The 19,830-nt window shown below is 39.7% G+C and overlaps 3 protein-coding genes across 3 annotated transcripts; all 3 read right to left on the bottom strand.

The window, feature by feature from the left end:
• Positions 1–137: 137 nt before the first annotated feature.
• On the bottom strand, positions 138–11,449 carry LOC139645583 (microcephalin-like). Its single transcript, XM_071521341.1, has 13 exons — positions 11,378–11,449; positions 10,307–10,371; positions 9,746–9,837; positions 9,537–9,655; positions 9,341–9,425; positions 8,859–8,970; positions 8,645–8,776; positions 8,185–8,265; positions 6,210–7,427; positions 4,311–4,429; positions 770–807; positions 405–567; positions 138–311 (listed from the first exon to the last, which is right to left on the bottom strand). Exons 2-13 carry the CDS (start codon positions 10,341–10,343, stop codon positions 138–140), a joined length of 2,370 nt encoding a protein of 789 aa, XP_071377442.1. The 5' UTR covers positions 10,344–10,371; positions 11,378–11,449.
• Positions 11,450–12,816: 1,367 nt separating this feature from the next.
• Positions 12,817–14,206, bottom strand: npy4r (neuropeptide Y receptor Y4). Its single transcript, XM_071521361.1, has 2 exons — positions 13,824–14,206; positions 12,817–13,786 (listed from the first exon to the last, which is right to left on the bottom strand). The coding sequence occupies exons 1-2, from the start codon at positions 14,204–14,206 to the stop codon at positions 12,817–12,819; spliced, it is 1,353 nt and encodes a 450-aa protein (XP_071377462.1).
• Positions 14,207–17,199: 2,993 nt separating this feature from the next.
• On the bottom strand, positions 17,200–19,606 carry msmb (microseminoprotein beta). The gene is made up of 4 exons (XM_071521372.1): positions 19,528–19,606; positions 18,250–18,355; positions 17,787–17,889; positions 17,200–17,552 (listed from the first exon to the last, which is right to left on the bottom strand). Exons 1-4 carry the CDS (start codon positions 19,528–19,530, stop codon positions 17,438–17,440), a joined length of 327 nt encoding a protein of 108 aa, XP_071377473.1. The 5' UTR covers positions 19,531–19,606; the 3' UTR covers positions 17,200–17,437.
• Between the last annotated feature and the right edge of the window lie 224 nt (positions 19,607–19,830).

Below are 19,830 nucleotides of genomic sequence, written 5' to 3'. Positions count from 1 at the left end.
AATGAATGACTGGCAATAAAAATTAGCAGGTTTCCGACCCGCTTCCTCTGCTTTGGCATTCTGGCATTTATTAGCTTGGAGTGTCAGAGTGGAGTGTAGCAACTAAGATTTGGAAAATAAATTAATCAAATTAAATATTATAAATTATAATAATGTATGTAATCAATGTTTTGTAATGCTGGCAGTATTTGTGTTGTGGATACTAAGACGAGTCTCCAGGCACTGGTACTCACTGATGCTGCAGGGAAATGGTCTGAAAGTTCATATGGTTCCTCTGGAATCCACTGTCTTTGCTCCAAACACCAAAGAATCTATTCAGGGAAAATGAAAAATGTTAGACAACTTTTTTCATCAGTTTTTAATAATATTATGTTAAGGTTTTTAAACATATATGAACAACATACCCATTCGAAAGAGAGGATCCAGCAGCCACGAGCAATGCCCAACAGAATATTGAGGGTGCGCCGGTGACCCCCAGACACCACATGAGTTGTGCTGTCACACACCCGGTCCACGATAGAGAACCCACCCAGTGTTTTCACCACCTGAGCCACTGTGTGCTGCTTCCTATAAGAGACGAAGAAGAGAGTAGAAAGCATCTCTCAACAAAAATGAATAAAACAAGACATCTATTTTTTGGCCAACTTGCTTACAAATGCCAAGTTCCTCACATGGAAAGTGTGGTGCAACTATCTATGGCCTATGAAATGGATTGTGATATTAATAAACTGTTTTGCTAAAAGCCATTTTAAATGTCTCAGGTACTTACTCAGTGGGCATGCTCGTCATGACCAATGTTCTCATACTCTGAAACAAAGACAAACATAAAAAGCTCATGATAGAAATAAAACTATTCTAAAACTAAAGTTCAGATTACTTCAATGATCTTGGGACAGTTTAATATTTGTAATTGTGAACAACTTTCGCCAAAACCTAGAAGTGAGAGAACCAGTAGAGTAGGAAGCTGAATCGGCATAGTTTAATGTTTGAGCACCCTGGGTTTGGTCTCGATATCCAGATATTTGACCTACACACTATCATTGGAGCAGCGCCAGAAAGTGCTGATAAAACCACAGATTTGGCTCCCTGTTGTCTTGGTTTGGGATCATAGGAGCAGGAATCACAGATAACAGGAATGACATATGTGAATTCTGTGTTACAACAAATCTCCCCTTTAAAGTAGCCTAGAATAATACAGAATCTGTAAATAAAAATGGTACACAAACATTGAAATCCTTGGAACTGTAACACACACATTTCTTTTGGGCATAACTATTGTAACTGGTTTGTTTAACAGTTGTCAAATGATGCAGCACTGGACAGGTAAAAGGATCATTACTCAACAGGCAGACAGGCTGTGCACTTTCAACAACCCATGCCGGATATACACATGCTTAGAGACCAGAGAGGAAATGAAACTCCAAGGCCGCGAGCAGAGAAAAACATATTCAGAGCCATTGAAACGGAACTGTAAATTTGTATTCCGGCGACTGTGGTTCATCCATCTCATGTATTTTGGCCCCAATACAGCAGGCCATCACTAGCACAAACACCTGAGCGGCAGTCACAAACAGGGCCACCAGGTCCTTTCCTGCCAGACACTACTATCTGGGCCCCCAGCAGGAAGTCGGGGGTTAAGGCCTTCTGAACACAGTGCTGCCAAACGGTTCACCAGCCCCACACACACAGCACTGGAACATCACCCAATTATTATCCCTGATAAGCAAGTTGGGTAGCCATTATGTTGTGTTGTGCCATAATTGCTATTCCACTGCTGTCATCACACAAAGGTTTCCATCAAGGAAAATGTTTCAGTATGCCAATTTGCAAATGACCCACGGCAGGTTTATCCCCTGCCAATGTTGGGGGACTGCTGAAAAGAGACCGGGATATCTGCTCATTTTCTGCTGCTTCAAGTTAAAAAACCCAAACCAAAAATATGGGCGGCTATTCTGGAGGTTCCTCAAAGGGGACTTTTGGCTTATCTCATGCAGTGGACATGTTCTGGCAGCAGCACAAGAAGGCAGGCATTGAAGAATGAGTCGCACATAATGAGCCTTTCGACAAAGAGCTGGTGTGAACTGTAGCACGGCCTCTGAGCACAAACGCTCCCAGCACAAATGAAGGAAATTCTTTACTGTATGACTAGGTCTCCTCGATGGCTGCTATTCCGCACACACTGAAATGACGCTATTCAGAAAGAGAAAGAGAGGTCAGGATCCTAGGTCTCCGCTAAAGTTGAGGTCAGCTGAGGCTGTGAGAACCAATTACTAACAAAAAGCACCTCTGACAGTACAAATATCAGGTTACCACTTGTCACAACTGAAGAGTGGCTTACATAAAGGTTAACGCAACAACACCATGGGTACATAGCTCATATCAGATGGCATGCTCATGAACCCAACCAACTTTGTGCTACTGCAGTTATTTCTGGGCCCATATTCACAAACAATCTTAATCCTTTAAGTATTTCAAAATAAGAATAAAAAAACAGTGTACCCTCTAACAAAACAAATGCTACGCTCATAATTTGCCAAGGGATTCAATTACTATGCTGGGTTGATAAAGTTTTGAAATCATGTGGTGGACAAAACAAATGAAGTAAATCTACATTTACTAAAACAAAAATGTATCTTTGAGCGTTTGTAATTCAGTAACCGAAAGACTCAGCATATGTTCAACTAAATTAGTTTCTCAATTCATGTGGTTTGATCACATTTTAGGAATTTCATATTAGGAATTACATAATGAGTATTGTGTTTATTTTGATGTTTCATGTGTACAGACACGGCCTAATGTGCACTTTTTTCCATTCCACAAAAGGTGAAAAGTCGATCACATGCAACAACTGATAATCTCAAGTATCACGCAACTTGCCAGTGTTTACCATCTGTATTTTCAAAAATTGGTCAGCCACGCAGGTGCCACCTCCCAGTAGTAATCTCAGAACCAGCACCGTCTAAACCTGCTATAAGATCAGGTTGTGAGCACTGTAGAAATTTAAAACAACATATATTCTTATTATCGGCAAGCACACACCACTCTAAAATCTTGGGAGTTGTGTGAACAAATGCATCGCTACCTTGTAATTGTGTAAATTGTGATATTGCCCTACAACTGCTAACAAGCTATCCAGCTCACAGGAACTCAGCCTATTATCATCATGAGGGAACCAAGAGAAGAGCTAGAATGTTCTCTCTGCAACATGGGTCACAAGAGAGCCAACTCAAAACAGATTCCTAGGGGAGATGAAAGTAGGCTTTTTTTCAGCTAGAGTTTTGTTGAGGTTAAGAGTACAAAGAAAACAGAGCCCAGGTGCATTTCACAAGCAAGGAAGTTGTACACTAGAATCATGGAGGCAAAACACAGGAAACCCCGAGGACTAGACAGAACCTCTTGGGTAGCTGCCTCAAACGCCTACAGCTAGGGAAGTGTGTGAACGTAGCTGAGGAAATGCTTAAAAAAGGAATGACATACACAGGAAAAACACAGCTAAGGTTCAGTTTACTTCCGATACCTCCTGCATCACAGAAAACCATGAATGTCAGGATTTATCAAAAACCCAGAACGTGAGTATTTCCAGTCTACTCATTAGAATTACTTTGTAAAGTTGGATGTGTTCAAACAGGCCGTTGAAACTGCATAGTTTGTATGATAGGGGAGTGCAGGAAGTGCACTCATCCCTCAAAAAAAGATAACAAATACAGTATATATATATGCAATAGTTTTTTAACATGAAACACACAAGATGCATATTCAAGATGCGATTTGAGACTTTCAGAATGTCTGGGAAAGTTCACAATTTCAAGATCTAAGAATTTCACTAAAATTGGGAAAACGTGTAGAACCAAGTGTGCACTCAAGTCACAGAAATGCAATTTACAAGATGCCAAAGGGAAACCATGAACAAATTTAAATGAACAAGTCTATAACTTTGCAAACTTTCTGGCTATAATGTAGAACTGTATAATACAGAGGTATATATAAAAAATGTATAGCATTCCCACTGGTGACTTATGAAAAGGACCTGTAACATTCTGCTTTTCCAGTCCCATTCAGGTTTTTGTTTCATAACATTTAACTAAATATACCATTAACATGCATTTTTCATGACACCATTTTTTTTTCAGGACGTTTTCATCTTCCTATTCAGTGCAATATAAATGCAGTTCACAGAATTTTGCTAACTTAATTATCATCATTATGAACACTTACATTACAAACATTACATTAGATAATAACTCAACAGAAAATTATTACTATTGATAATTGATAATAAAAATAAAATCAATATTACAATTCCATGTTACCTTTGTTCTGTCCATTTTCTTAACATTCAAATTGACTTGCTTATTCTGACTCTGTAAGCCTTCAGAAACGGTCTCAGTCGAACCAGCTGCAGCAGCATGTTCACTTCCTTCACCTACAACTGAATAAAAGATACAAATGTTTCAAAACAATGTGGGCAAAAATGTCAGTCAAGCAATCATACAGCAGGTGCTGTTTTGTCATGTGCATTCATGTTCGTCCGTGTTCCGGTTAGACCTGGCATAAACTCAGGAGTCAGGACAGATGCTGTCAGGTAAGTTGTCAACTAGTAAACTAAACTGATAACTGTAAATTAAATTGACTTCTAAATACTTTCCTGCAGTTGTCTAAACTTTCTGGTACTCTGTACTGAACACTATAGCGAATGTTACCTAGAAAATGAGGCATCCCTCAAAATGACTGATAACACGCCATTCAAGAAAACTGAACTTTAAATTAAAATAGGCAAGTTAAGTCCTTGGTTGAGAAAATTACAGCACTTTAACAGACTGGATCCTCTTATCTGTTAGAGATACCGAATGGTGCATTTCACATAATGATATTTTCCTCAAAAATAGATATATTGTGTTTTAAAAATGTGCTACATGTGCTACATGACCTGACCCAGCTCTGGTTTCAATCAAATTTCAAGGTAACATGAGACTATTCAGTAAAGAGAAGAGAAACATCCATTTATTAGGAATTAAATATCAAATGCATTAAAATATCTCATTATTTTCATTAATCAAGTTTACCAGGATGTAGAAATCTGACATTTGAATGAGATCCACAGCTTTTCAATAAAATTTCATATATATTATCAACCAAGTGTCATGGAATAGCATCAGGGGACACAGAATGTAAATATTTCTACCAGCAGCTCATAATAAAACACATCAATAATACAGAATATCATGTATACAAAAATACCAATATAAACAAGCATTATTTAGCCTAGTATGAGTAACAAATGGACTTTGATGAATTACTGAATAGAACCTAGTAGCTGATTATTGAAATTGCGGCACTCAATTTATGATTACCTTATATAACTTCTGGTTCCTTATAACAATGGTTTCTCAGTGCTGGTCCTCAGGTTTTCTGTTTTACCTGGTAGTTGATTACAATCACCTGGTACAATGAGCGGCTAAATGATACCTGGGCCACAGTGAATGTAATCAACTACCAGGTAAAACAGACGACCAGCAGGGCTCTGGCTCCCGGGGAGCAAGACTGAGAAGCACTGACTTATGAAATATGACCAAAAGTGTTTTTTGTTGTAGGCCCATCCATATGCCATGCACCAATGAAAATTCTAGTTTGTAAATGTTTAGTCTCTTGATGCACATGCTTGACATGCCAACCACATGCTAAATTCTCCATGGTGTGCAGCTGCTCCTTTGAGAGAAATCCTGAGTTTGCATAACATGCAAAAGCACACTCTTATAAGTGACTTTAAGTAGCTCCAAGAAATGATAATAAAAGCTCAGACACGCAACAGGAGATGAATTAAAGCAATTCCTCTAACCTTCCTCTAAGATGGGGAAAATACCACATGTATTTTCTCCATCTTCTAAACACCCTCAAAAGGTGACCAATAAATGCCCAGCAGGCCTGTCACCACAGCAAAGCAGGAGTGGAATCGCATGTGGTCTTTACTCGTTCTGCTATTTATAATTGTGATATCCACTAATCATGATTTACCTTCAGAAAATTCACTTCAATAAATCGTTAAGTAGGTAATTAAGTAGTACTAATCCAAAATGTAAGCACTCCCCATGGAAGCTACAGCCATTAGTAGCAAGATATTTTGGCTATTTGGTTATGCTGAAGACATTACAGAACAACCTGAGAATTGGGTTCATTGCGATTCATGCACTTTCCAAACTCTGGCTACTCACTTTCCATGGTATGAGAAAGGACACTGACATCTGAGTTTTTCTGCAGGTCAGATGCTGCACTGTCCTCTCTCACACTTAATGTTGGTGGTTGTACAGGAACAGATGTTTTTCTCTGCTTCACTGGATCAGCTGTAAATTCACTGGTGCTCATAAATAGCAATGTGCCTTGTCTACTCCTTTTGCTGGTCGCGGGTGCTACGCTATCACGACTGTCCACGGCGGGTGGGGATTCTCGGACATCTTGGTGTGGATGCATTTGGGGTTCACTCTGTACACTATCAGACTGACGACCGGGATTCTTGACACTCTGCGTTTCTTCCCGTTTCCTCTTTTTTATAGGGACAGTTTTAGTGCCAGGGGTTTCACTTTTTCTTTGTTTTCTCTTCCCTGTGACAGAGTCCAATTCAAAAGGAATCTGAATCTGTGTCTCTGAAGGTAGGTTAGGCAAAAGGGGTGTTTGTTGTCTCTTGTGGTTAGCTGGTGAGAAATAGTCCTCAAACACACCATCATCCTCATCAATGGAGCTCGAGGGAACCCTTAGAGATTCACTGGGTAGAGTGAAAGATTGCACCAAGGCAGAAAAGGAGGGTCTGGCTCGTTTGGGTATTTGCTGATCCACTTTCTGTGATGGAGAAGTAATTCCTTTTGACAGTTCTTGATCGACTAGAGTATTACCTAAGATGGCTGGGGATGACAGGCAACTAGGAGAGTTCAAAACCTCAGGACAAATACGGGTCTTACTCTCTGTCAGGGATTGCACTGCTCTAGTTTTTCGTTTCCCTATTTCTAATTTGTTAGGTGATTGTCCCCTTTTTTCAATAGCAAGGCTGCAGGACTTTATCTGTGATCGTCTCTTTTTGTTGTGAGAGTTCTTGCTGTCCTCAGATCTGCCATCCTGGCAAGGACTTTCTAATGAACCTGCAGAGTTATGTTTCTCTACTGGCTGCTTTTTAACTGAGCTCCTCCTTGCCTTTTTTTGTTTACTCCCTTTTTCTTTGTCGTCTAAATCAGGGATTTTCAAAGGAATCATAGATTTCCGTTTTGCCACATCACTGCAAGGTGACAGCCAGGGCTTTTCAGCGTCTTTCCTGTGAAGTGGTTCAAGATGGCAGTGGTCAATATCATCAAGCTGTGTTCTTTCTTCTTCCTTCTTCCTATCAGACGAGCGATCAGGTTGAGCAGCAGAGGTAGCACTGGAATCGTCATCCGATGATTCATCTGTATTGAGAAAAATGCAGAAAAATCAGAATAGCATAAATAGAAAACTAAAATTCGATCATAATTTATATGCTACTTTGTATAATAAATAGATCTATATAATCTATATAATATATAGACGCAAATTTTCAAATAACAGTTGAAGCATTGTAGGTCCATTAAACTTGTGTATATTTCATAAATTGGTGATAATGTCATTTGTGACAGTATTATGTGTATTAAACAATGTAAAAAAAAATATGTCAAAGTCTTCAAGGCCCCAAAACTTGATAACACTTTACTTTACGATGGCCTTATTCCACTGTATTAACCTGTGTATTAACCTATGGAAAGGTATTGTAAGTACACAATATTACTGTGTGGGTACTTGATGAAAATCTCCCCAATACATAATGTACTTACAACAGCACTTACAATGGCAGAATACATTCATCTTCTTATATGTACTAATTTTAAAGCTGTGGGATCCTGGAAATATCTGACACTGGATTCACAGTATACCCAAAAATAATATAAGCCAAAAATATACAAAGCAACAGAGGTAGCTCACGCTTTTCCTTCGCCTGACTTGTAACTATGTAAGCTCAGATAAAAGATGACAAGTGTATGTTTCTAATGACACCAAATGCATGGATGTTTTAACCGTCTTCACAAGGTGAGGGGGCTGGCAAATGACTTTTCAAACTTACTCAAAACAGAAAAGAAAAAAAAAAACATTGACACTCCAGTAACAACTAGGTCATTAAAAAGTTCTTACACAATAATTTGAAGATAGTTGGTGTATTCCCAAGAGTAGGCTTCAGTCCAGGTGATGAGCAGGATTCAACCATCTGGGAGGCTGAAAGAAAGCGAGTGATATATATATATATACACACACACAGTACTGTGCAAAAGTCTTGGCACATGTAAAAGAAAAAAAGTAAAGCGAAGATGCTTTCAAAAATAATTAAATGAAAAGTTTCTAAATATTAAAAAATGTACTATAAAGAGCAGTCTACTGACACACTAATGCAGAAAAAAAAAGGAATAACCATCTAAGACACAATTTATATAAAAACTCTTGGGTGCCTAAGACTTTTGCCCAGTACTGTGTGTATATATATATATATATATATATATATATATATATATATAAATTGGGCAGGTGTTTCACAAGTACTGAAATGTTTTTAAGGCTTTGCTGGTAAATCAGCCTGTTCACCTCCTGCTGCACATACCTGTGGGTGAGAGGTTTTCCCTTTTCTCTCTCATTTCTTTCAAACGCTGCGCCATAGAGTCTGACCTTTTCATTGAGGGGCTGTAGACTATTCCATTTTCTTCATCAATTATGTATGGTGACACATCTGTGACTGGATAAAAGCCATAGTGAAATGACAAACGACACACTGTGGTTTTAAGTAACAGGTTTCCAAAGGCATACTGATCTCTTACCAAGAGGTGTTTTTGGAGGTAGTTCTTTGATCATCTTGTCTAATTTTTTCCTCATGCGTCTGTCATTTTCAGGCGTCCGCTCCGGAGAATCTCTTGGCTGCATGCAACGATGCTACACAAAACACACATTTAAAAAAAAAAACTCATTCATTTTTTGAACAGGAAGTGAAACCGATGCACATTTAAATATTTTACTCTTTAAGGCCAGAATCGCTGATTTCAACTGAAAGGCTGTGTTGTCGTCACTTTGCTTATAAAAGCTGAAGGATGGTCAAACTGCTCTCACATTCAGTCTGGAAACATGACTCTAGAACAGACTGTATTCATGAAGAGTCAGAGTAAGTGGACTGAATTAAAATCAGATTTTTCTTCTGAAATACTAAACTGATTTGCTCGGCAAACAGGGGTCCAACACTGACTTCCACGAAAGTTTAAATTATGATAGCAACATAAACCACAGATGTAAATCTGATTTTACTCACTGTCCTTTTTTTGAGCTCTGGATAGCGCTCATCATTTAAGGCTGGGTACAACTCTTCATCCACATGTACTCCGTCATCTTTACATCTGGACATTATTTCACCAAAAACAGAGAATGGTTGGAACAATCAATAAAAAACAAAAAAAAACAGCATTGTTGAGGTTGAAAAGGCATACATCACCTAATATTATGATTACCTGGCTAACCACAGAACAGAGACGAGCCTCACTCCAGTTGTCTTGGCTTTCTTCCATGTGGCCTGATGACCATTGTTAAAGACTACATGGGTGACTTGTTTATTGAATGTTTTTGATACCTGTAAACGTAAAAGGCATTTAAGTATCACAGGACGTATACACTCATTGTCTGTAAATACATTACAGTCTGTTAGTCTGTAAATACGCACCTGAGCTCCCATTTCTTGGAGCTGCTGGATGAACGGTTTCGAATAGTTTTCTGTTTTGTTTGATGACCACACATCAACATAGGCAACAACATCTGCAGACACAGAAAACCCAGGCATAAAAATAAACCCCAAGTTAGGGCTGGGCGATAATTCAATATTATCGTTTATCGTCTTTCAGTGGAATCATATCGTGATGATATGAAGATATTTTAATATCCTGACACACATTTCTGCTGTCTAAATTGATGATGACAAGCAAATTTTACTTAAAAACTCTCATAAAATGAGGAATGGTAGAAATATTATTTGAATATTTCTGTTTTGTTTGACATCACACCTAACATTACCATTCGGTTCAATGAGATGAACATTAATTTGATTATTTAACGTGATTTTGCATACATGAACCAAATCGTGATATATATTGATATTGAGAAAAATCCTTATGATTATCGTGATATTGATTTCAACCATATCGCCCAGCCCTACCCCAAGTCATAAACTTTGATATGGATTGATACAGTACAACCAAGCTGATGTACACAGATCTCAGTCCCATACCTTTAAGAACAGATGAACAGTCATTGCCTGCAGCCATTATTGGCCTTTTTAGCTCCAAAATTCACCTAGACAAAGACAAAGGATTCCACAGAGACATTTCCTGAGGTCAAATATTGGCTTTCAACAGAACCGCAGACATTCTACTCACCATAACAACCTTACTTCTACTACTATAAGTACCACTACTATTTTACTCAGATATAAAACAACTCCTAACTCCCTGGACCATCAATCAGAGGCTATACCAACCAGGGATATCTGTCTTTGGGTAATTATGCAAACTTTTAAAGCAATGTCTCTTTTTAACAGTCTATCACTGGCAACAAACAGATTTCTTCTTCCGGCTAATTTTGCAACCTTACAAGACAAGATGTTGCTGTACTCACCTGATCTAAAACTGAGCAGGCTAAAGTTTTTTCCACATTTAATGATACAGTACTGAAAACTGACAGCCTCATCTCTGTACAAATCTGATACTGAATGTGATTGTTGGTGAAGCATTTTATTTCTTGGACAATCGTAGGTTCAGGGGTTAGTCATTGGGCTACAAGAGGTTCCAGCTCTGTCATAGTTGAAAAAATGCAGTGGCCGGAAGAAATCAGTAGTAATTTTGTGCCAAATGACTGGCTGATGGACTAATTAACGTTAAGTGAACTGACGTAACCGCAAACCGTAACGTTAAGCTATGAATTGAAGTAGTTTAGCAAAACTTCATATCTCATGGGTCACCCACCTCACTGAATAACTATGAAAAAGTTTGTCGGTTATTACTTGGTTAAAAAATAATCAGTAGGAACAAACATAAAAACTTTAACTGACATTGTCAAACGTTTATTAGTGTTGGCATTTGTTTACGTTTAACTAACGTTAAGTTCTCTTTGAGTTGGCTGCTAACGTTTACGTTAGCGCTAGCTGGGTGCTTCTTAGCATCATGCTGGAGTAGGTTAGTGCTTCCGTAATTAGCGCGGACATTACATGTCATGTGATACAGTCGACTAATAATGCTGCCTACAGCTGTAAACAAACATATCTGTCCGTAGGATTATATCTTATGAATAGCAACACACTTACTTTTCAAGGCAGAGGTTATCAGTTGTTCAGTTACCTAACTACAGAGTACATCTTTCGCGCGTGGGGTTTGTGATGCAAGGCATTCTGGGAGAAATGTCGGTCATTGGTTGTTTGCTAACAACGTCACTTCCAACCCGGAAGGCAGGAAAAGGGGGAGGGGAATGGCAAGGGCCTTCACCATTGCCAGTAATGTTAAGAAGCCCACTTAAATTGAGTTGATACATGGTCACAAAATGTAAACTGGGAAGTAAGCTTCCTCTAAAAAATGGTGGGAAGCCTACTGATTCCACCAAACAGAATCAGGGTGACATCATCATGATGTGTGGCTTTGAGTCTGGACTTGGGTCAAACTGGGAAGTGTCCTACCTCTCTGAAAAACACCTGTTGACCGACTGGATGAGCCGGATCAAGGGCACGCTCTTGATGTGGACAAAAGACGGTGTATATATTTTATTACCAGGGAAGTGAGTTCAGCCTCCTTCTGTATATCTGTTACACATTTTAGACCAGAAAAGTCTGACCCATGGTGGTATGATTCAGCTGATGTTTTCAACTGAGGCTAGAGCTGGTTTCCGGAGAATTTAAGTCTTCATAACTTGAAAATATTGAACCTGGTTACCTAATATAATGTGAAATGTATAGTACATCTTTAAAACCACTCTGCCTTGTACCAAAATAGTAATGCATTTTAATTACCGTAGAAAGCCTCATGTAAACACATTTGAAAACTATTTAAACTTGTTTATTTGTTTATTAAACCCTTCTAAGTCAAAGTAACTGAGCTTGTTGTTTGGCAACATTAAAACAAAATTGTTACATTTTACCTTGATATGTCACAGAAATCACAAAACACAAAACCCCATGTGTTTATCTTCAAAGAGGAAGTTCTCACACTGATTTTGCAATACAAATGTCATGAATATAAAATAATGAAATGTAAGAAATACAGCAGTAACAGTAACAGTTCTCTTAGAAACGAGTGTCTAGTTCAGGACAACATACATTTGTATTACTTTTCAATACAATATACAGTATGTTAATGACACATTTTACAACTTGCGTTGTGAGTGTGATTACAACATAATTTGTTATTAACGTGTTTTGTTTATAATTCTAATTAACATGATGGATGATAGGCAACACAAATGTTTGTTGTCAAAACTAGACACATGGATTTGTCTAAAATGACACATTATTTTCAAAGTGTACGTTTTATATTAATTACATTAAAACACTCATTAGTTAATTACATCTCACTGAAGAATAAGATACATTGGTAAATTTTTTACATTGTATTGTACACTTCACTTCAAACCACTGAGAAAATTTTGTACAGTCATTAAAGGGAGAACAAATGGCAGAAGTAAGGCCTACAGCTGTACAGTGTGTGACTCCTACATTCTACTAGTTTAACCGTCAGGTTATGGAGTCAAGGCGATTCAGACAGAGTTGCTCCTACAGTTGACAGGCATGGAGGTGCGGGACACTTCCATGTGCACAGTAGATAGGGGGAAATGGTCGTACTCTTCTTCCAGCGGGCGGCAGCGGCAATGCAGCAGCGCCTCTCTCACCTCCTGGCGAAAGTTGGAGTTGAGGAAGCCGTAGATGACAGGGTTGATGCAGGTGGAGGACATGGCCAGCAGGTGGCAGAGGGAGAACAGCAGGTTGTGGTGGCAGACGGGCAGAGCCTCCTGGTACCAGTCTGACACCACGTTGAAGATGGTGAGTGGCAGCCAGCAGAGAGCAAACGCTGTAATCAAGGCGGCCAGCATGATGTTGATCCGGCGGCTGTGGGTCATGCGCTGGTTCTCTGGGGTTCTGCCGCGGTCCAGCATCTCTTTACGCTGGCGCAGGCGCACAAACACCCTGATATAACAAAGCAGAACCAGTAACAGAGGACCACAGTACTGGAACAGCAGGAGCCAGGTGGTGTAAACTAACCTCTGCTGCTGGGACGGCCAGTGCTCCAGACAGGCCTCCAGATGTGGAGAGGTGGGGACATGGGAAAAGATGGTGCGGTATGAATTAGGAAGCACAGATGAATTGGTGTGTGTGTAGGAGAGGGGCTGTAGCAGAGATGCATTGGGATAAGCCTGAACCTGGGGAGCGAGAGCAGGCAGGTGATGGAGTGGAGACTGGGGCTGGGGAACATTGGTGTAAGGCTCATTAGTGAGCAGCTGAAAGGCCAGGAAAGGCAGAGAGGTGAAGCAAGCCAGAGTCCAGATGAGAATAACTGCCATGTAGGCCTGAGGAATGCTGGGTTTCCACCCAGAGGGGTTAATGATCAGCTGATGTCTTTCCAGAGCGATGAACACCAGAGAGAGGACAGACACCGTCACAGACACACACTGGATGAACGGCACCAGTCTGCACAACACTGACCCAAACACCCAATGGTCCATTAGTGTGCAACACTGACCCAAACACCCAATGGTCCATTAGTGTGTATATGACAGTGAAGGGGAGGCAGAAGACGCACACCAGGATGTCAGAGAAGGACAGGTTGCAGATGAAGATGCTGGTGACGTTGGCTCTTTCTCTGCGACGTGCGATGATGCAGATGAGACCAATGTTGCCCACTAGCCCCAGCACCATTGTAATGCAGTAACACACTACCAGGCACGCTGTGAGGACAGGGGACATATGGCACCACTCATCATTCCCCAACACAAAGTGGTCTGACAGGGGCTGGGTCTCGTTCTCTGCCCACTCTCCCACAGACTGGCTGCTCATTCCAGCCTCCTCCCATGGCAGAGAGGTGCTGTTGAAGGGTGGAGGCAGGGTCGCACTTAATGGAAAAGACTCGCTTGTATTGCCCCTCCAGGACATCTCAGCAGGGCTACAACATCATCAGCCCCCAGGATCAAACCATCCATCCCAGCCCCCTGAAAACATACATCTGAGAGAGGGAGAGAGATAGAGAGAGAGGGAGAGAGAGCAAAAGGAAAGACAAAAGGCTTCATTATTCGGTCGCACAGCAACTGCTCCTACAGGTCAACGGATCTGTTCATCCAGAAGTAATAAGCTTGTCTTGAGAGTAGCTCAGTCTGAGGGAAAGCCAGGAAGTGGATGTTGTGGTTGAGGAGGAATGATGTGCTATGCGAAGAATTTTCTAATTTTATGTCACTGCAAAATTAGTTGCAAGTAAACATTCTTGTCAGTACACAAAATGTCCTAAATCATCTATTTTGTACATTCAGTTGGTCTAATCTTGGAGTTCTTGGGGTCGTTCTTCACAAAATACCCTAAACATTAGACTAGAAAGTTACAGACCTAAAGTAGCAGGGAGTGTGAAATAATGGTGAACACTGATAGAATGCAACTCACAGCTGATGGCTACATCACTGGCATCTAATTGCCCCTTGGGGATAAATAAAGCCTGTTGAATTGAATTTAATTGAATTGAATTGAATTGAATTGAATTGAACCACAGTTGCTGATTGAGAGAATGAATAAAAGGCACCACAATGGATTTAAAAGGTGCACTCAATTATTTGTTAATGTTGTTTCATCACCATAAACAATACCATAGGTGTGTGGAATAGGTACCGTTATTTTAAAATAAATAGGTAGTTCTTGGTCTTATCAATCACTATATTTTGTTTGTAAGATAATGATCAGCCCTTTTATTTAACAATCTTTAGAATTCAAACATGTGGACTGAGCAGTTCTCTTCCCATGAATGAATGCACTAGAGCCTGATGATGACTTTTCAAGGTTGAACATAATAGCATAATGACAATAAAATTATTCGTCATTAATTTGAACAGAAACCTCTATTTTTCAAGTACAAGATCAATGTTGACATATGTTGAAGTGAAGTGGAATGCCATTGGCAGAATCGTAAAAATGGATTCCACTGAAACCTCACCTGCCTGTGAAAAACAATAATGCAAGAAAAATGAACCTATTATTTTCCAGCAGTGCCACGCACCTAGCTATCAGTCACATCAGTGTGCTCCATCACTGCCAAACATCAGTCAGTGTGTTGAGCAGGCTGCAGGCAGGGTGGTATAGCATTGATCCTCCTTTCTTCAGGGAGGAAAGACTTAACTGTAATGTCACCATTAACTCAAAGCAACCGGTACTAGTTATTGACACTATGGAGTGTCATGGAGAGAAGCTGTGCCTCGCTAACCATCAATTTGACATCTCAGATCTAACAAAACAGAGGAAGCCTCAGCTCTGTCAGCCCCAGTCAACAAAACGGAATTACGGTCCCATTAACTGGCAAATTAGGACCTGCCAGGTAACAGCGATGTCACACTGTAAGAAGCAGATCCAAGTAGTTGTGTCATTATGATTGACACATTACAGAGTGACATCTCTGCAGCAGAAGGAACACCTTGACCTGACACTTCGCTGTCCATCCCATGTCTTCCTTTCCTCCGCCTCATAGAGCCCTCTATCACTGAATAACTAGTCTTCTGTGACTGAGAAATGAGGGAAAGTGTGAATGTCACTTTTCCTAGGACCAGATCAGCCTTGATTCTCTCTTCTCAGTTGTGGATTCGTGCAACAATGGATTTCCTGTATTAAGTTAACTGCTTGAATGGCTGTGTTTGTGATATGAATGTGTGTAATTGGTACAGACAACAGGAACAACTTAAGAACGTTACCATGTTAAGATATTGGAAATGGAGGCTTGTAATGAACTAGACAACACCATGTATAAATGCATCTGAAGATGAAAGAGACAGAGAGAGCACTTGCACATGTGGGACTGAGAGAGAAACAAAGAGAAAGACTTTATCTTCTCATTTTCTTCAGTAACTGGTTCACATCTATTGTGCACTTAAAAAAGAGGCTTATCATCATTATTGCATCTCTTGCCCGCATTACAGCTTTCCTCTAGACCACCAGTGAATATTGCATAATATATATGCACCTGAGCATGTATGTATTTGTGTATGCATGTACATTCATATCCAAGGCATCAAAAGTGTTTTTCAGTGAGACTAGTCAAAAACAAGACACAACAAAAATGTTTTCTTTGAAACTGTCTCCTACATGAGGGGGTGTAGGATGAAGACATGAGATAATGACCCAAACCTCTTCATTATCTAATGAGCGTTTCAGAGAACTTGGGTGTTCCCTTCCGATGAAGAATATAAATCACCATTACTAATACTGACACTGAATTGTTTCTCACCACAATTCCACAAAATATGTGAAGCATCAGTGTGAATGAATTGCATCACTTTTTAAATCTCCCTGCAGAAAGGATAACACATTTACAGTGCTACCCAACAGATGCATATTTTTAGAAATGCCTACTGTAGACTGCAACCCACTGTATTGTTAGAATGCATAGATAGGAAATATTTGTAATGACAGAGACAAACATCTGCATATCTATGGACACTGACTGTAAGCTGACAAGACAATGTAACATCAGATACACAATTGATGAATATAAATAAGAATTGGAAACAAATTCTGACTTTGCATGACAAAGAACATAATGGTGTATGAAAGCACTCACGTGTTTGGTTGACTGAACGGTCTCTGATGCAGAGATGAACGCGCTGCTCTGAACAGGTGTGAATCCACAGTAGTGAGAGTTAAAGAGAGGGAGCTGAACACCATAACAACCACAATGCTTGTGTGAGAGCGAGCGGCAGTGGGAGCATGCCTATTATTGGGTGGTTAGAGCCCCTTTAGGTGCCAGAGAGCCCCGCCAAACAGGAGCTTTACTGTCACACGGTGGTGGGACTATTAAACTACAGTCTGAAAATGACACTACTCCAGAGAAAGCCACCTGCCATAACTGCAGTTAGTTAAAGACACAAAAATAAGGCACACCAGACTTGGAACAGGTTTTAGATTTTGCCTTTATTGCTGTTATAAGTGAATAAATGATACCAGTGAGAAGTGTGACAAAGAACAATAATTCTGCTTATTTATGGGTGAAAAATTACACATATATATGTTCATGCACATATCAGAACCCAGAGGATAACACACAAAACATAAAGAAAAAAACACAAACACATATTTCCAATGTGGACTTCAGTGGTCCCTGATGTGTAGACCGAGGTCAGTCTGTAAGCAGTGTGTTCAGACGGGACTACACTCTTTTGTCTTGTCTGACTTCAGCACTACCTTGACAGAGCAGGTCGCCTTATTCACAACCAGCTCACACTCCTCAGAAATGCCTACAGCGTCGGGGATCCTGCGAGAGAGAGAGAGAATTGATATGAGAGAGAGAGAGAGAATTGATATGATCATGAGCTGTAAAGAATTCACATGGCCTTCTAAAGAAAGGGACGTGCGCAGACTGGAGAACAGGGAATACAGGCTGGAGAATAGAGGTTTGTTTGAAAGGAAAAAAAAGATGAAACAAAGATGTGACGATAGTGAGGTGGATCGAAGTGAGAAATTGAGAACGGGGGCGTGAAAGTCTTACTTGCTGCAGCAGCTCATGCCGTTCGTTGTACAGGAGCACTCGTTGCAGTTTTTCACCCATTCTGAACCAAAGGGGTGCTGTGTCCCGTCCCTGTCCACACACCCTGCACATAAAGAAACAACACACTGTTCAGAGGAGGTGCCCACCCATATATGCTCTGATAAAATGTGGCCGTGCATGAATGTGTGTGTGTGTGTGGGTGTGTTTCTGATAACTTCAGCTGGCAGACATTAAGTAAATACACTCAACAGCCGGACGATGCAGTAAACTGGAACACACGGGCAAATAAAGACTGATTCAATCTGACATTAATTTGTCAAACTGGGAAACACAGCTGCACCTCCCGCCCCTATCCCAGTGCATAAATGTCAGTAAGGTTCTTTAATGCTACAATATCATAGTACTAGGAGTAGTAGTACTATTATAGCATACCTCTACCATTTGATGTGGTGGTTGGACTCACCTGTTGGAGGGTTGTTCAGGTCTTTGATGACTAGCCCCTCAAAGAAGCAGTCAGACTGGCAGAGGACAACCAGCCCCAGCAGACAAACAGCCACACGGAGAGACGTCTGAGGGAGGGAATGCAAGATACATGGAAACATATATTACTTGCATATGTATATCTGCAACCCCAATGTTGACACAGTACTTATGGCCAACTCTTAAATGGATTTTATACAACACATCCTTTTAAAATCTGCAAAATATTCAAAGGACAACTGTTGTGGTTCATGTTTTGGCACTCTGATAATGGTCGAGCACACAGCAGCAAATTTAAGCCATCTCTAATGTGTAACTAATGTTGTTTTTTTTATGTTTCTTTTGAGTCATTATGAGAAAGATTTCTTTGTTTGAGCATGACTTATTCTCTATATGTAAAAGAGGCTCTGCATGGCTTAGCATGGAAAATATTTCCTTTGCATGTATCTTTTGATGATTTATCATCATTCCGAGTGATCCAATATTGTGTAATGGGACATACATTTCAATGTAATATGTTAATGCATAAGGCATTTTGCCTGGAACATATGTTAAAATTGGATTTATTTAATTGTGAAATCTGTCTACAGAAGTTGTACTGTTTGACTGAACTACAGATCACTTTTAAACTACAGATCATCTTTTAAATTACTTAAAAGATTTAAAGATTTGCTCTTATGTCATGATCTTTTATGAATCATGCTTGACCTCCCCTTTTATCTATTGCCATTATGTTTCTTGCTTTGCCTGCATTGCTTTTTCCTTTTTTATTGTTGATTTACCTTTTTGTCTTTAACTAGTCCTTTAAAAAGCATTTTGTAGTTGAATTTTGAAAAGTGCTATACAAGATACAAAGATAATTATTTATGAAATAATCATAAATAGTACTAGTACTACTGTACTAATAATAATAATACAAGTAGTAGCAGTAGTAGTAATTGTAGTAGTAGTATAAACAGTGAAGAGGGCCTAAAGTAGAATATTGCAGCAGTCTTTTACTGAAATTCAGATTGAATGTTATTAGAAAGCCAAACCATGCATCCAGTTTTACTTGGGCTATGAACTATTCACAGGTTAAAGAACTATATGAAAACATAGAACAGCTTTAAAATCCGTATTTTTATATTTACACACCACTTTTTAGAATATTCACAAAAGTGTAGCCATAATGTCCAACAAATTCTCCTAATCCCAAACTCTGTCACTCCATCTGAAACCTATAACCACACTCATAACTGAATGCAAGGTGCAAAGTACCTACCATCCTGAGATGTGATGTGAGCTGGCCAACAGGAAGCTAATGCCTGTGATAACTGTCAGATGAAGCCTATATATTGATGTGTCCACCCAGCATATCTCTATTGATAGATGGGTGGGACACAGATGTGACTTGTATTTGTTTTAAGGTGTGGACGGCTTAATACGTTATATAGGTCAAGTAGACAATGCAGTAAAAGGCACACCTCTTTTAATCTTGACATTTCCACCCATGATAAATGTTTTTTTTATCAAATTCACATTAAATATCAACCACATAAGGATGCTGGAATGCTAATTACATTAA

This window comes from Centroberyx affinis, unplaced genomic scaffold (genome assembly GCF_046629955.1).
Source record: "Centroberyx affinis isolate AG114_WGS23_722 - 3 ecotype Tasmania unplaced genomic scaffold, CSIRO-AGI_Caff_v1 ptg000885l_1, whole genome shotgun sequence".
NCBI lineage: Eukaryota > Metazoa > Chordata > Actinopteri > Beryciformes > Berycidae > Centroberyx > Centroberyx affinis.
Note: the sequence above shows the minus strand (reverse complement) of the source record. Positions and strands in the feature narration are given on the sequence as shown.

Excerpts from the sequence above, each read along its gene's own strand:
- LOC139645583 (XM_071521341.1), bottom strand. The coding sequence starts at position 10,343 with ATGGCTGCAGGCAATGACTGTTCATCTGTTCTTAAAG. Across the intron at positions 9,656-9,745 it reads TCCAAGAAATGGGAGCTCAG|GTATCAAAAACATTCAATAA; the intron begins GTGCGTATTTAC and ends TTACGTTTACAG. Across the intron at positions 8,266-8,644 it reads GGAAAACCTCTCACCCACAG|CCTCCCAGATGGTTGAATCC; the intron begins GTATGTGCAGCA and ends GCTTTCTTTCAG.
- npy4r (XM_071521361.1), bottom strand. The coding sequence starts at position 14,206 with ATGTCCTGGAGGGGCAATACAAGCGAGTCTTTTCCATTAAGTGCGACC. Across the intron at positions 13,787-13,823 it reads CTCCCCTTCACTGTCATATA|CACACTAATGGACCATTGGG; the intron begins CACACTAATGGA and ends GGGTCAGTGTTG.
- msmb (XM_071521372.1), bottom strand. Across the intron at positions 17,890-18,249 it reads CCTGAACAACCCTCCAACAG|GGTGTGTGGACAGGGACGGG; the intron begins GTGAGTCCAACC and ends CTTTATGTGCAG. Across the intron at positions 17,553-17,786 it reads GGCATGAGCTGCTGCAGCAA|GATCCCCGACGCTGTAGGCA; the intron begins GTAAGACTTTCA and ends TCTCTCTCGCAG.